Raw genomic sequence first — 12,380 nt, 5'->3', positions numbered from 1 at the left:
AAAGACTGCTGCTGACAGCCAGTATAAGCCTTTAGTTAAGACCAAAATAGCATTCCAGGAGGTTTTATAATATAAACAAGTGAATATTTGCAATTAAATTTCTCTAGTAATTGTATATATGTTTTGCTTTTATTCAAAGTGCAGTTATATTCTGAAAATGAATGCCTGAAATTGTTGCCTCTTTTTATAAAAGATCTTCTTGTACATGCTCAGATTAGTATCTACATGTTACCTGTTAACAGCAGTTCCCAGTGCTGTCCTTTGAATAATATCAAGACAATTGTTTGACAAACTCCGGTTAGCTAAAGCTGCGCAAACAAGCTGAAAACTGTTGGTGAAGAAAATTGTCAGCTATAATTGATGATGCACAGTGAGAAAAAAAAATGAGATTCTAGCTTGAATTTTCAGAAATGACCCATATTGGAAGGAAACTTCTTTTTTAATAATATGAATGTATTTGATCAGTATACATAAAGCCTCTTTCCACAATGTTGACAGTTGTTTTTTGGTTGGTATTGTTTAGCAGAAAGAACATTTTGGACCCTCAGTGCAGAAATTTCAAAAATGTTCTTAATACTCCTTAGTCTGGTTTTAGGATTAGAACTGAAGGTACCTCACTGATCTTGATGAATCAATTTGAGCGAGTTTTGAAAAATTTTTCAAGAACCATTTTGGGGGATAGGGGGGTTACTTTTGTAAAAGTTTTATGGATTTAATCAGAAAATTAACCCATGGGCCATGGAAAATGCACTTGCTATTCTTCTTTTAAAAGCTTTTTGTTTATGGTAGCCAGTCTGGAATTTGGCTAGAACAATGTAGTTAAAGATTGTTCAAATACATATCTTTTAAACACATGTTCATCCATATAATTTTAAAATTCCTATAGAAAAGTCTGAATTTAGTAACTCGCTGCCTATCAAAAATGATGGTAGACTTGAAAGCATTTTAATAAATCAGATTGAATCACTGAGTATTCTGAGACAATTTCAAAAAAAGTTTAGCTTTCAGTATTCTGTATTGTCATGTCTGTTCATTTAAATAGTCATTGACATTAATATATAAAAAGTTACAGTACAAACTAAAACTGTAAACTAATGCTGTGACTGAAAACTTAAGAGAACTATAGTGTAATTTATCTTACTCATTTTTCTTATACTCCTTTTTAGTATATTTGTCCTTTTGGAACATGAATCTTAAGCATAGCTGTAGGGCTGTGGATATATTTAAACTATTTAAACTGATGGGATTTTATCCCTGCTTTTCCAGCTAAGACATTTGGGAAATGATGAAGTACACATTGTCTGGTCTGAGCATACTCGCGATTACAGAAGAGGAATAATTCCAACAGAATTTGGTGATGTTCTTATAGTTATCTATCCCATGAAAAACCACATGTTCAGTATCCAGATCATGAAAAAGCCTGAGGTAAGGGGTGTGTGAGCGTGTGTGTTCCCTTTATGTATTTAGGATGAACTGAGTTTCCTTTTGATTGTGAGTTTTTGGGATAATGGATTGACCCAGTGAGGCAATCTGTCTTTTACATCGACGGTTGCAATGCTTGGTAGGAAGACGAAGAACTCAGTGAGTGCAATGCATAGATAAAAGGAAGAACTTGAAATTGCAGAGCCCCGATCCTATCAAGCCTATCTGCCAACATCATGAACTATAAACAAAGCTGGAATACTTTGCATAATCCCTTAAATACTAAGCTAAACTTTGCAGTCTGTTGGGGGGGGGGGTTGTTTTTTTTTTTCAAATTTGATACATGACTGTGGGAGCTGAATCACGTCCTGGTCCAGCTTTCTGCGTCTGTGTCATATTCTTCTTTCTTCTTCCCCTCAAAGCCAGTTTTCATCTTCTCCTTGACTCCACACAGGAGTTTGGACACTAATTCAGCAAAGCAGAAATGATTCAGCTCTTAGACATATGAACACACATTCTTTCTAATGACTACTCAAATGTCTCTGCTGGCTCTGCTCTTAAAACACTGGTTTAGGGTACTGAGCACTGACTGAGTAAAAGTAGTTGTGAGTATCTATACTGAATAATTTCTGTGTGTGATGTCACTTGCCATGAATTTCTATGTTTTAAATATTTCATTGTTCTTGCTGGAAGCACTAAGATTAATAAATTAGGTATGACATAAATAGGAATCCCTCCATATGGTGATTGCCTCTCTCTGATGACAGATATGGAATGATACCCAGTACATGGTCTTGTTATATTGGTTTACTTATAGCTGTATTCTTTTTCTTACTAGTTTAAGTATAAAGAGTTGCACTATTGGGAGGGGGCTTAAGAGGGAAAAAGAAAACTACTGAGAGAAGGGAATATTATTATTTCAATATGAGGTCCTCATCTGTGAAAAATGAGTGCCTTCCATCAGATTTCAGTATTTTCAAAACTACATTAAATGACTGATGGCAAAAATAATACAGAGATCTAAAAATCTTTCACAGTGTAAGTATCATCTTAGCAGGTAGAGTATTTAGTGTATTCTGCTCCCATTCCTGCCTAAATACACAACCTTTGCTATTCTTTAGAAGCTTTATGCTAGCAGCTTCAGACCTTATTCGCACGCGCAGAAAAGGAAGATACCTAATAGGGTTTTCATTTCTTTTTTTAAGTGCAAAGTAATGATTGATCAGGAAAATATGTAAGGCCATAACATAAGAACCAACTGTTCTATGAACCTTTTGGGTGTTATTTATATGGAGGATCAAAGTTTTCTACTGATCTAAGTTTAACTTTTGAACAAGTAAAACTTTACACATGAAGTTGCAATTTGCAGATATATCTGATGATTACCTCTCTGTCAGTGCATAGATGTGCACAATGTGCACATTTTTGAGACTTTCCCATAGATACTATAGTGAGAATTTTGATTTTACAATTTTAAGGAAAAAGCTTTTAGATGTTCATTGGTCATATAGTTAGCTCTCAAAGTGAGTTTAATTATATTGAGCATGCATATACACATACAAACATACCCCCCACTCTCTTTTTCTCTTGATATGAAATCAAATTATGTTCCTACTGAAATTAGTTTCAGAACTCACTCCAAAGAGGCTGAAATTTCACCACAGATTTCTTCTGGTAAGGTCTTACAATGCATTTGTATAGATAACACAGCAAGTAAGAACAGATTGAAGGGGAGAAAAAAGTGGAGGGTGAGGGTCCACCAGTAACTGTGTGACTGTTACACATTGATGTGGTCGTTATGGACATGTTATATCTAAAGCCATGAGAAGTATTATTTTAAAATTGGAGTAATTATTCCCTTGCTTACTACCACCTACAGTATTGTCACCTGACTTTGAACCTCATAAACATCATATGCATGACTTGTCTTAGGATTTTGGCAGAAAATGTTAAAAATAAGCTTTGATGAGACATAGCATTCAAATGGTTGCTTAATTTTCTTCAAATAGTGTGTTATCTGTTACCAAGGATATCAGGCAGTTATATGGCTGTATATTTCCCCAAGAGAAAAGATCTGTCGTGGAGCACAATAACTGTTCTGATTATCTAGCGATGAGGAGAAAAAATGATATATTTGAGTGCTCTATTGTTAATGTTGATTGCTAATTGTTATAGCTAAGATCTTGCTTTATGCTGAATTTCTTAATTTTTTATTCAGGTTCCATTTTTTGGTCCGCTCTTTGATGGTGCTATTGTGAATGGAAAAATTCTTCCTATTATGGTTCGTGCAACAGCTATAAATGCAAGCCGTGCATTGAAATCATTAATCCCATTATACCAAAACTTGTATCCTTTCACTTACACAGCTTCCAAGGTGTATGCATTCCCTTGCAGTTCTGCAGATGATATGATCTTCATGTTGTCTGTCATCCTACATTTTGGACAGATTTATTTAGGGAAAATATTTTTGACTTCTTATGGTATTGTTTTCTTTAAGAAACCTTAACAGATAGGAAAGTATTCAGAGGAAGACCATATCATTTTATTAAGTGGAGAATAGATTTAGTGCTAAAAAAAGGCCTTTTTCTAGTATTTTGTGACATACAATATATTCTCATCACTTCTCCTTAAAACAAAACTATTTTAATAACCATTTTGTGGGTAGACTTTTTTCCAAAATAGCAATGTCATGGTGTTACTAATCATTCTTTTCTTAAGGATAGTAAGTATTTCTGCAGTACTAACATGACTTAATTTTGTTTTTCAGTTCCATGAAGGATGCCATTTTGGTTCAAAATGAGAAATTTTGTTATTCGGCTCAGAGTGTGGTGGTGTTGTCAAAATGATGTCAGTGTCTTTGTAAGGATGTCAGAAAAGACTATCTCATTTTTTTCTGTTGAAACTGATTGTAATATTTTGAAAGGGATGCTCTCAGGAAAATAGATTTACAAACCAGAAAATAAAAAACATAATGTAAGTCACTCTACACCTCCCCTTTTGTAAGATTGAGTTCTGTTATAAACCTTCTAGTTAAATCAACAAGAAGTGCTATTTTTTGATTTCAGAAACTGAAAGGTAAGTATAAATTTTTATCCAAAAGAAAAGTCTGTGCTTAATTTTCAGCCAGACTGTGGATATTTGTATTTGTCTTGTGATAAACTATTCCTAAAATACCGTATTTTTTCTCAGATTGACTGTTAATACTTGTAGAGTTTTGTTTTTGTTTTCACTTTAAATATGATGAAGTGGAGTTAAAGATGAATGATGAATGATGGATGGTGTTTGATGTGATCACATTAGATGACGTTTGTACCATTTCTGTAGATGACAGATGTTGATTCATTGTATTTGCATGTTTGGAAAGATCCAATCTTTTTGTCATTACTCAAGCGGCTTAATCAAGGAATTTAAAATGTGTTGTCATCATTATACCATGAAAAGTGATAGCTTATAGTATTATATTGATCTACAGTGGTGAGCAATGGAAAAACAATTTACTTTGAAATAACAAACTTTCAGTACTAAAAAAAATTTTTGTATGTTTCAGCTTCTTTGCAAAATATGGAAGTTGTAATAAATTCCTCAGACATAGCTTGCCAGCTCAATATCTAGGGAACTGGGGAGTTCTTGAGAGCTGTACATTGCATGCTCTCTATTAATACAATTCTAATTCTCCAAACTGTGTTTTTTATATGCATCAAATTGCTACATGTCATTTATGACATAATGCCACCTCTGTTAAAATGTTGATATCTGTCAGTTAATATGATTAGCATGGTAACAGTGAAAAGCACTACTTATATTTAATATTAAATAGCATTGTTTGGTGATTCTTATATCGTGACTTGTTAAGCTTATGAAGTACCAGTTGACTGTGCACTGGATTTAAAGGGTGGCTGTAAGTAGTCAGTGGAATTCTTTTTCCACCTGGCTTGAAATATCTTATATTTAGTGCTTTGTATAATACTTCAGAAATTAAAATGTTATGTACTGTAAGTGCAAACATTTGTGTTAGTTAATCCCACACCTATGAGAGGTATGAGCAGTTCTTTAAAAACTATTTGCTTGCAGTGAGATTAGAAAAAACCCTACAACCTGCCCCTGGCCTGAATTAGGCTATGGAGGAGTCAGTTGTGTCAGTGGAGGACAGCAAAAAATGTCAAATGCTACCCTTCAAAGTTTGGCACAGCTTTCAGTGTTTTTAAAAACACTCTGATTAAAAACGTCTTATACATGCTTTTGGTGTTCAACCCATGGCCAGATTTGAGGGCAAGAAGGAATTTCCCCCAGATAAGAATGGCAAGGGCTGGTGGGAGTTTCCTATAACATGGACCACAGTCTGTTTACTTGGAATATTTGAAAGTCTAACCTAATTAGGTTCCTGCAATAGCAGGGAATTGAAGACACTGGAGATTATCTGTAGGGTCTCTAGCTCTTTTCCTCTGTACAATTTAGGTATGGCTGTAGTCTTCCACTACTAGCTTTTAAGTTTGTTGTGGGCTGATGCGAGGGGAAGTGGGAAATATTTTATGGTCTGTGCTAAAATAGCTTTTCTGGAGACCCCTCCAGACTTAATATCTCTTGTGGAACACAGGACTCTGATCAAGATAGTCTCTCCTAGCCTATGTACTTGGAACAATGAAAAAGAGGACTCAGAATGGTGAAAACAATATAATATGTTTTCAAGAAGGGAAAAATAAAAAATAGAACAGCTATTTTTCAGAAGGTAGACCAAAAGCAGAGACCCAGCTGGAAGATGAGAGCTGATAATAAAGGCTTCCCATTTGTCCAGGAGCATAACGGTGTCAGTGAAGAAGACTTCTGAACTGATCTGATTTAAATTAATTTTTATTTACTTATTTATGAGTATCTAATATATTAGAGCAGTGCTGATTTATTAGAAACTTTGAAGATGGTACAGAAGTTCAGTTTAATGTGGATCTTGAGTGGACAAGAATAGTTGAGACTTCTGTCAAATAGGATAAGATCAAATTCAAGCCTTACGCTCTTTTACTAATGTAGTAGACCAACAGAAATAGTTAATTTCAAAGCGAATATCAGCATACGGAAGTCTCTGCCTGCAGGTTTGTGGTTTATTTCACTGGGCTACATAATACTTGGTGGGCATTTTTTGACTCAGGATCAAGCTGATATGTAGGTCTGTGCTCATCTATCTTTGAGGAATATTTACAGTGTCATGTTGCAGATCTTCATGGTGAGAATGGATCATGATAAACTCTAGGTTTAACTGAGACTTTGCTAATTTGTTTGCATACAGAATGTGAAGTAAGTGACACTGACATTTGTCCTCCTACTTCCAAGGAGGATTTATCTATCCTCTGAGTTAGGGCATTTTCAAGTGCAGGCCTGGCTGAAAAAATCAGCTGTCATTTGTAATCAGCAGGGATATTCAGTTCTCTTCATGTAACCTGATTGCAACTTTTTCCTTATTGCACTAGTCCATTGATCAAGGTGTGACAGTGGGTAGTATGTGTGAATAGTATAATAATGGTTGCATGGATACAGGAAATTCTACTCATCTCCCTTTTATAGTCTGCTCTGACTTTGAGACTATATTGTAAGGTCTGAAGTGTCTTTCTGAGATTCAAATATTCTGTCATTCACTTCCTCTTTCTAACATTGTTTTGACACTTTGGATAGCAAACTCTGATAGCAAAACACGTAGAAATTTTGATTTTATTAAGAATTTTAAAAGGTTTCATGTGCCCTGTTTTTGTCATTCTTTGCTCAGAGTGCTTGAAGAATATGATTCATAATTGTAGTATTTTAAGATAAAAAAAATTACTTTAAAAATTTTTTTAAAAGCTTATCAGCAAACATCAGTCAAGCATGGCAGGTAATCTGCTTTAACTTAATGCTTGATATTTTCGGAGAGAAAATTGCCATTTTGGATGGGGTTTCAATTTTTGGAATTTGCTTTAGTTTCCCCTTCAAGGGTTCTGCAGTCCCTCACTGTCTTTTGGTGGCCTTGTTTTCTTGGGCGGTACCCCCTCACCAGTAGGGCCTGCATGTGCACGCAGTAGCAGATGACACACAGAACACTTGTATTGTCTTCCTAATGAAGCAGCAGCACCCCCTTCACTGCCTCATGGATAACGTGTTCCTTCTTCCCATGGCTTGTGTAGCATTTCTTATTGTCTTTAAAAGGACATGGGGAAACACTCTAGCTGTGTCTATGCAAGGGAAATGTAACACTCATAACTGCAGCTGTGATAATGGCACTGAATGTTAAGAACAATTGTTTTTGCTACAATGTAAGGCGGCCTATATTTGGGGGATTCATAAATACTCATTATTTACTAAATTGTATGGAAATTCCTGATACAAATAGTTTTATTAATGGCCTACATATGAGAGCAAGCACTTTATCACATTCTGAATTCAGAGGGTGTTTTATATAAAAGCATATATAAAAAGCATATATAAAAGCATACTTAAACTTCCTGAACAGGCAACAGCTGTTAGTCAGATACCAGCAGGTATACCAAGGTAATGTTGTTTACTCGGTGTAGTGGGCACCTCCAATGATCCAACTTGTTAAAATCATTTAAATCACACAACAAAATGGGAAAAATACTAGAAACCTTGTGAGAGTGGAATTTCAAATGTGAAACAACTATTGTGTTACTTTGTACGCACTGCACACAAATTTTGGAGTATTAATAGTTATTCCACTCAAACTATCTGCACTTCAGATAATGCAGTTCAGAAACTGCAGTGCTTTCTGTCTTATGTAGTATTCCCCTCTCCAAAAGATGCAACCCAATATACAGCTGCACCCTCAGTAAGAAATCCCAGTTAGCTTTTAAATCTGAAATTTTAGAACATCTTGAATATAGATGACTTTTATCCATAACTACCATAGCATAATTTTCACTTCTTTATAATAATCTACAAAGTCTTTGACCAAATAACAAGAATTCTTCAATCAGTTGGATTTGAATTTTTCTATTGTCATATAAAACAGATGAATTTAAACAGCAAAGAAGTAGTACTGTTTTAATCAGTCTACAAATTATTACAGAATAAATCTTAATTGATCTGATTGATTTAATAAAGCAGTCTTTGTTGTTAAAACTAGAAAATTTGCATCAACTGTTTGGTGCAAATTTGAAATACTTACATTGCAGAAGTATGTGAGAAAAAAAAATCATCAAAGAAATGAAATACATTATACAAAAAGCTTACCATAAAATGTCTCATTCATCTGCGTATTTCAGTTAATATTGAATAATGGAAGGAAAAATGGGCCCTCCACCATAAAAAGTAGAGGAGAAAACCCACAAAAAGCAGTATTTGAAGATGTTAAATGCTGTATTTCATTATTGATGAGTATTTGTTTTGAACTACAGGATCTTGCTCTTGCAGTAATCTGCTAGGACAGAATGACAATCAAGAAAAACATGAAGTGCTTAAAATTTAAAATAAAATGGAACAGAGAATCAGCAGGTCAAACTTTTAAGGCTGTTTTGTAAATAGTTGGGGAAACTCTATCTCTTGTTTTGTCTTTTGATTAGTAAAGAACTCCCCCCATCTTTTTTTTTGACATTGTATTCCTGAACAGTTGGTAATTGATATATTGTAGCTAACCTTTTTAGGCAGTTGTCTTCCAGAGAGAGGGAAAACACTGACCCCATATGGCTTCTTCAAAGACAGTCACTTTTATGAATAAAGTAATGTGTCTGAGGTGTTTCTTAAAGTTTCTTCTATATTAAAAACTAGCACAGAAGAAGGTTTCTTGCTTGATTTGATATGCTTTAACTCAACCACCCCAGCAGAGGGTTTTATTGGAAACGGTAGCTTCTCTATTTGTTGTGCCTGCTTGACCAACATCTGCCTCAAGATAGAATTTCAAGCATTGGAAAGATTATCTTTAAAATGATACCAAAAAAAGTGGTTCATTGTCAATGATGTATAGTGAGCAAAGAGTACACTTCAGATTCTCAGTCTACGTTTGTCTCATTTAATTACTAATATTTGATTTACATTTTCAAAATGTAATTTGTGAAGATTTTGGAGATTTCTGTCATTTAACCTTGAAGAGCTATCTGAACCCATGGGCTGATTTGCCCTCCTGTGTTTATAAGGATGGTTTCTTTGCATCTGAGGCGCAGCTGTCAATCCCATGGTAGCACAAGAAACTCCTCTACACAGAAAAGGCTTTGAATAAGGATGAGTGCATGTCTCCAGTTGCTGAAAATGTACTCTTTGAATATTTTTAGAATAATAAAATATGCAGGAAAAACAGTATTACATGTTAAAAGAACTTTGTTTACAAAGTTGCAGTATCCTAAAGAGTCTTTATCCTGCAGAACTGTATTTGGATTTTATTGCATTCTTGCTATAGATCTCTTCTTAATATTTGGGTCATTAATACAGAAACTTATAAGTTGAAGCTGCAATGCACAGATTTTGGCAATGCCAGTTTCCCTTCCTCTAAATCAAATGTTTTGTCTTACAGATGCATACACATCTGTAAGAAAAGAAAAAAGAATGTGATGATACTGCATCAGTGATAACAGTGTATCATATAGAAAAAGCGTAAGGGTGCCTAAGGAGTATTCTGTCTCTCGCCTTGTCTCAACTATGTAGCATAGATTCTCTTTTCATGGTACCACTAATAAATTTGGTATCCTTGAATGGAAATAATGCATGCCATTATAATTGCTCTTTTTCTGTGTTTTGTTTTACGATTTTCGTTGAACTGCCACATGCCAAGATTCCCGCCAAGATTCCCACCAAGCTTCATCATATTTCTGACAGTACATTTTTGATATGGGGCATTAATAAGATTTTAAAATACCTGTTGCTGATTATTCTGTCATCACAGGTGAGAAGTGGACAGTACAGCTAAATGCTTAATACACTTTGTAGATATTTCTCTATATGCATTACAACAAATAAGTGAAAACTTTATAATTTTGGTGAATGTTTATCCCATCCACAAATCATACCATTGTAGCCTTATCTGATATGAGTTCAGATAAGAGGTACAGATGAATTCATCATATGACCCTGCTGTTTCTTCCAGAAGAAGACAGAGTATTTCTAAAATCCATTTCACAGTTTAATAATGGAATTTGTTTTCCAAGTTTGAGGAACAACCGTGATGTAGAGAATACTATGTTCAGTCTTTCCTGTATGCTAATATTCAGTTTTGCAATTCTTCCCAAATCTGAACTGTGCTGACAACTCTCCTCATCCTCTAGTAACTCAGAATGTGATTACTTAAATGCCTATATATAAAACCTGAAAAACGTTCAAAACTTCCAAAGATTTCCAAGGCATTTGTAAATATCAGATTGTTTTAATAGACCATTCAGGTATTCCAGTATAAAGGAATCATGTGTTAACAGTTTCTCTTCACGTTTTAGAAGGCCTAGTATAAGAAAAAAGTTATATATCACTATATAGAGTCATATATGCACATATGTGTGTGTGTGTGTGTATGTAGGACTATATAGAGATATATAGACACTAACAGCATTTCAGATCATCTTTATAGAATTTTCTCCCTGAACTAGTACATCTAATTAATGTACTTTTCACTGATGTCACAAGTATATTTGGACAATAAGGAACTGTTGTAAGAAAAATTCCAGAGGAATACTAGGAAGATATGTTTTCTTGTAAACCATGGATAGCTAAAGTACTCAGAATGGCAAACCACTAATGGAAAAAGGAAAATGAAAAGTATTTAAGTAATTGCTGCATTTAAGAATGTTCCTATTGAAGATCAGTATTTTGCAATGTTATGCTAAAAATTGGTACAATTTGAACACAGATTGTAAAACATTTGTGTAAGTAATGGCAATGCAATATAATAGAACCATGTAAAATTAACTTTTATATGGATAACAGCATTGCTCTTAAGTTTGCTCAATTAAAAAAAAGGCCAAATGAAACTGGCTAAGATTCCGAAGCATAAATTGTGCTATTTATACTTGTTAAGTATAGTTTGAATCCTATCTTGAGGACATCTTACCTAACTATATATCTAATGTTGCTCAGTAAATGAGGAGAGTATTGATTGGCATATGCTGCTTAAATCGATCATCTTGACAGCCAGAATTACAGTAATCTGTCAGTATTAATGCCTGTCTTTCAAGCTTTGATACCTCTCCTTTGCTTGTCTCGTCTTGCCTCACTTCTGTTTGAAGTGCATTTTCTTGCAACCTCTGGTTTTGTCAGGGTAGGTCCTTTTGTAGTGTTTTTTTGTCCCTTGAGTCCAATTTATTGGCTTGATCGTGCAATTAGAGTTAAAATGCAACACCGGGGAACAAGAGTAGGCAGTGTTCTGAGTAACAATTGGACCTCAGGGGTAGTGCAAGCCTGTTCTCAGCCATCATTTATTAGTTACCTGTTGAAAGAATAGGATTGTTTTGCAATGAATAATTCCAAAGCATCGCTTTAAATGCCTTTGATTTTAGCCACTAGAGACAACTGATTGAACCAGCATTTGTGATAGGTTTTTAAACTCTTGTCTTAGTATTTGTCACACAGACACTTCAAATAACTGCTTGAGCAGTACTTGCAGATGTGTTGTACCAAGCTGCTATATTTACTGCATTTTCATGTTAGGGCCATACACATTATTTCAGTCAGTGTTCTTTGTTGCTGCTTTTTTTCTTCTGAAGAATACATTTTTTTAATACTAAGAGTAAATTTAAATGCAAAACTTGGAAGCACTGCTTCTGTAGTTGTAATGTATTATGTTTTCATGTATATTTTCCTATATGTAGTCTGTGAGAGTTATTTTGCAAAATACACACAAATACTCATTCTTGTTTAAAAGCAGTTCTGGTTTTGTACACATATAGGTAAGCATATTTTCTTCCATAATTTCCCTGCCTCTAATCCCACAGAACCTGCCTTCTCTGCCTTAGTAGCTCTTCTCTCTCTGCCTCTGACTTTTTATGGGCTGTTTGCAGATCTGA

General features: G+C 34.6%; 1 protein-coding gene across 11 annotated transcripts in view; it reads left to right on the top strand.

Moving 5' to 3' along the window:
- Positions 1-12,380, top strand: part of RALGAPA1 (Ral GTPase activating protein catalytic subunit alpha 1) — a 135,332-nt gene that overhangs the window by 99,549 nt on the left and 23,403 nt on the right. For 9 of the 11 annotated variants that reach the window (XM_067296734.1, XM_067296736.1, XM_067296744.1 and 6 more), the window contains 2 exons: positions 1,267-1,425; positions 3,641-3,768. In XM_067296734.1, coding sequence (XP_067152835.1) covers positions 1,267-1,425; positions 3,641-3,768 — 287 coding nt within the window. Of the gene's footprint in view, positions 1-1,266; positions 1,426-3,640; positions 3,769-4,189; positions 4,926-12,380 lie in introns of those variants that run through there. The other 2 variants (XM_067296741.1, XM_067296742.1) reach the window with 2 other exon arrangements.

Source organism: Apteryx mantelli, chromosome 4 (assembly GCF_036417845.1).
Source record: "Apteryx mantelli isolate bAptMan1 chromosome 4, bAptMan1.hap1, whole genome shotgun sequence".
In the NCBI taxonomy this organism is placed as follows: Eukaryota; Metazoa; Chordata; class Aves; order Apterygiformes; family Apterygidae; genus Apteryx; species Apteryx mantelli.
Note: the sequence above shows the minus strand (reverse complement) of the source record. Positions and strands in the feature narration are given on the sequence as shown.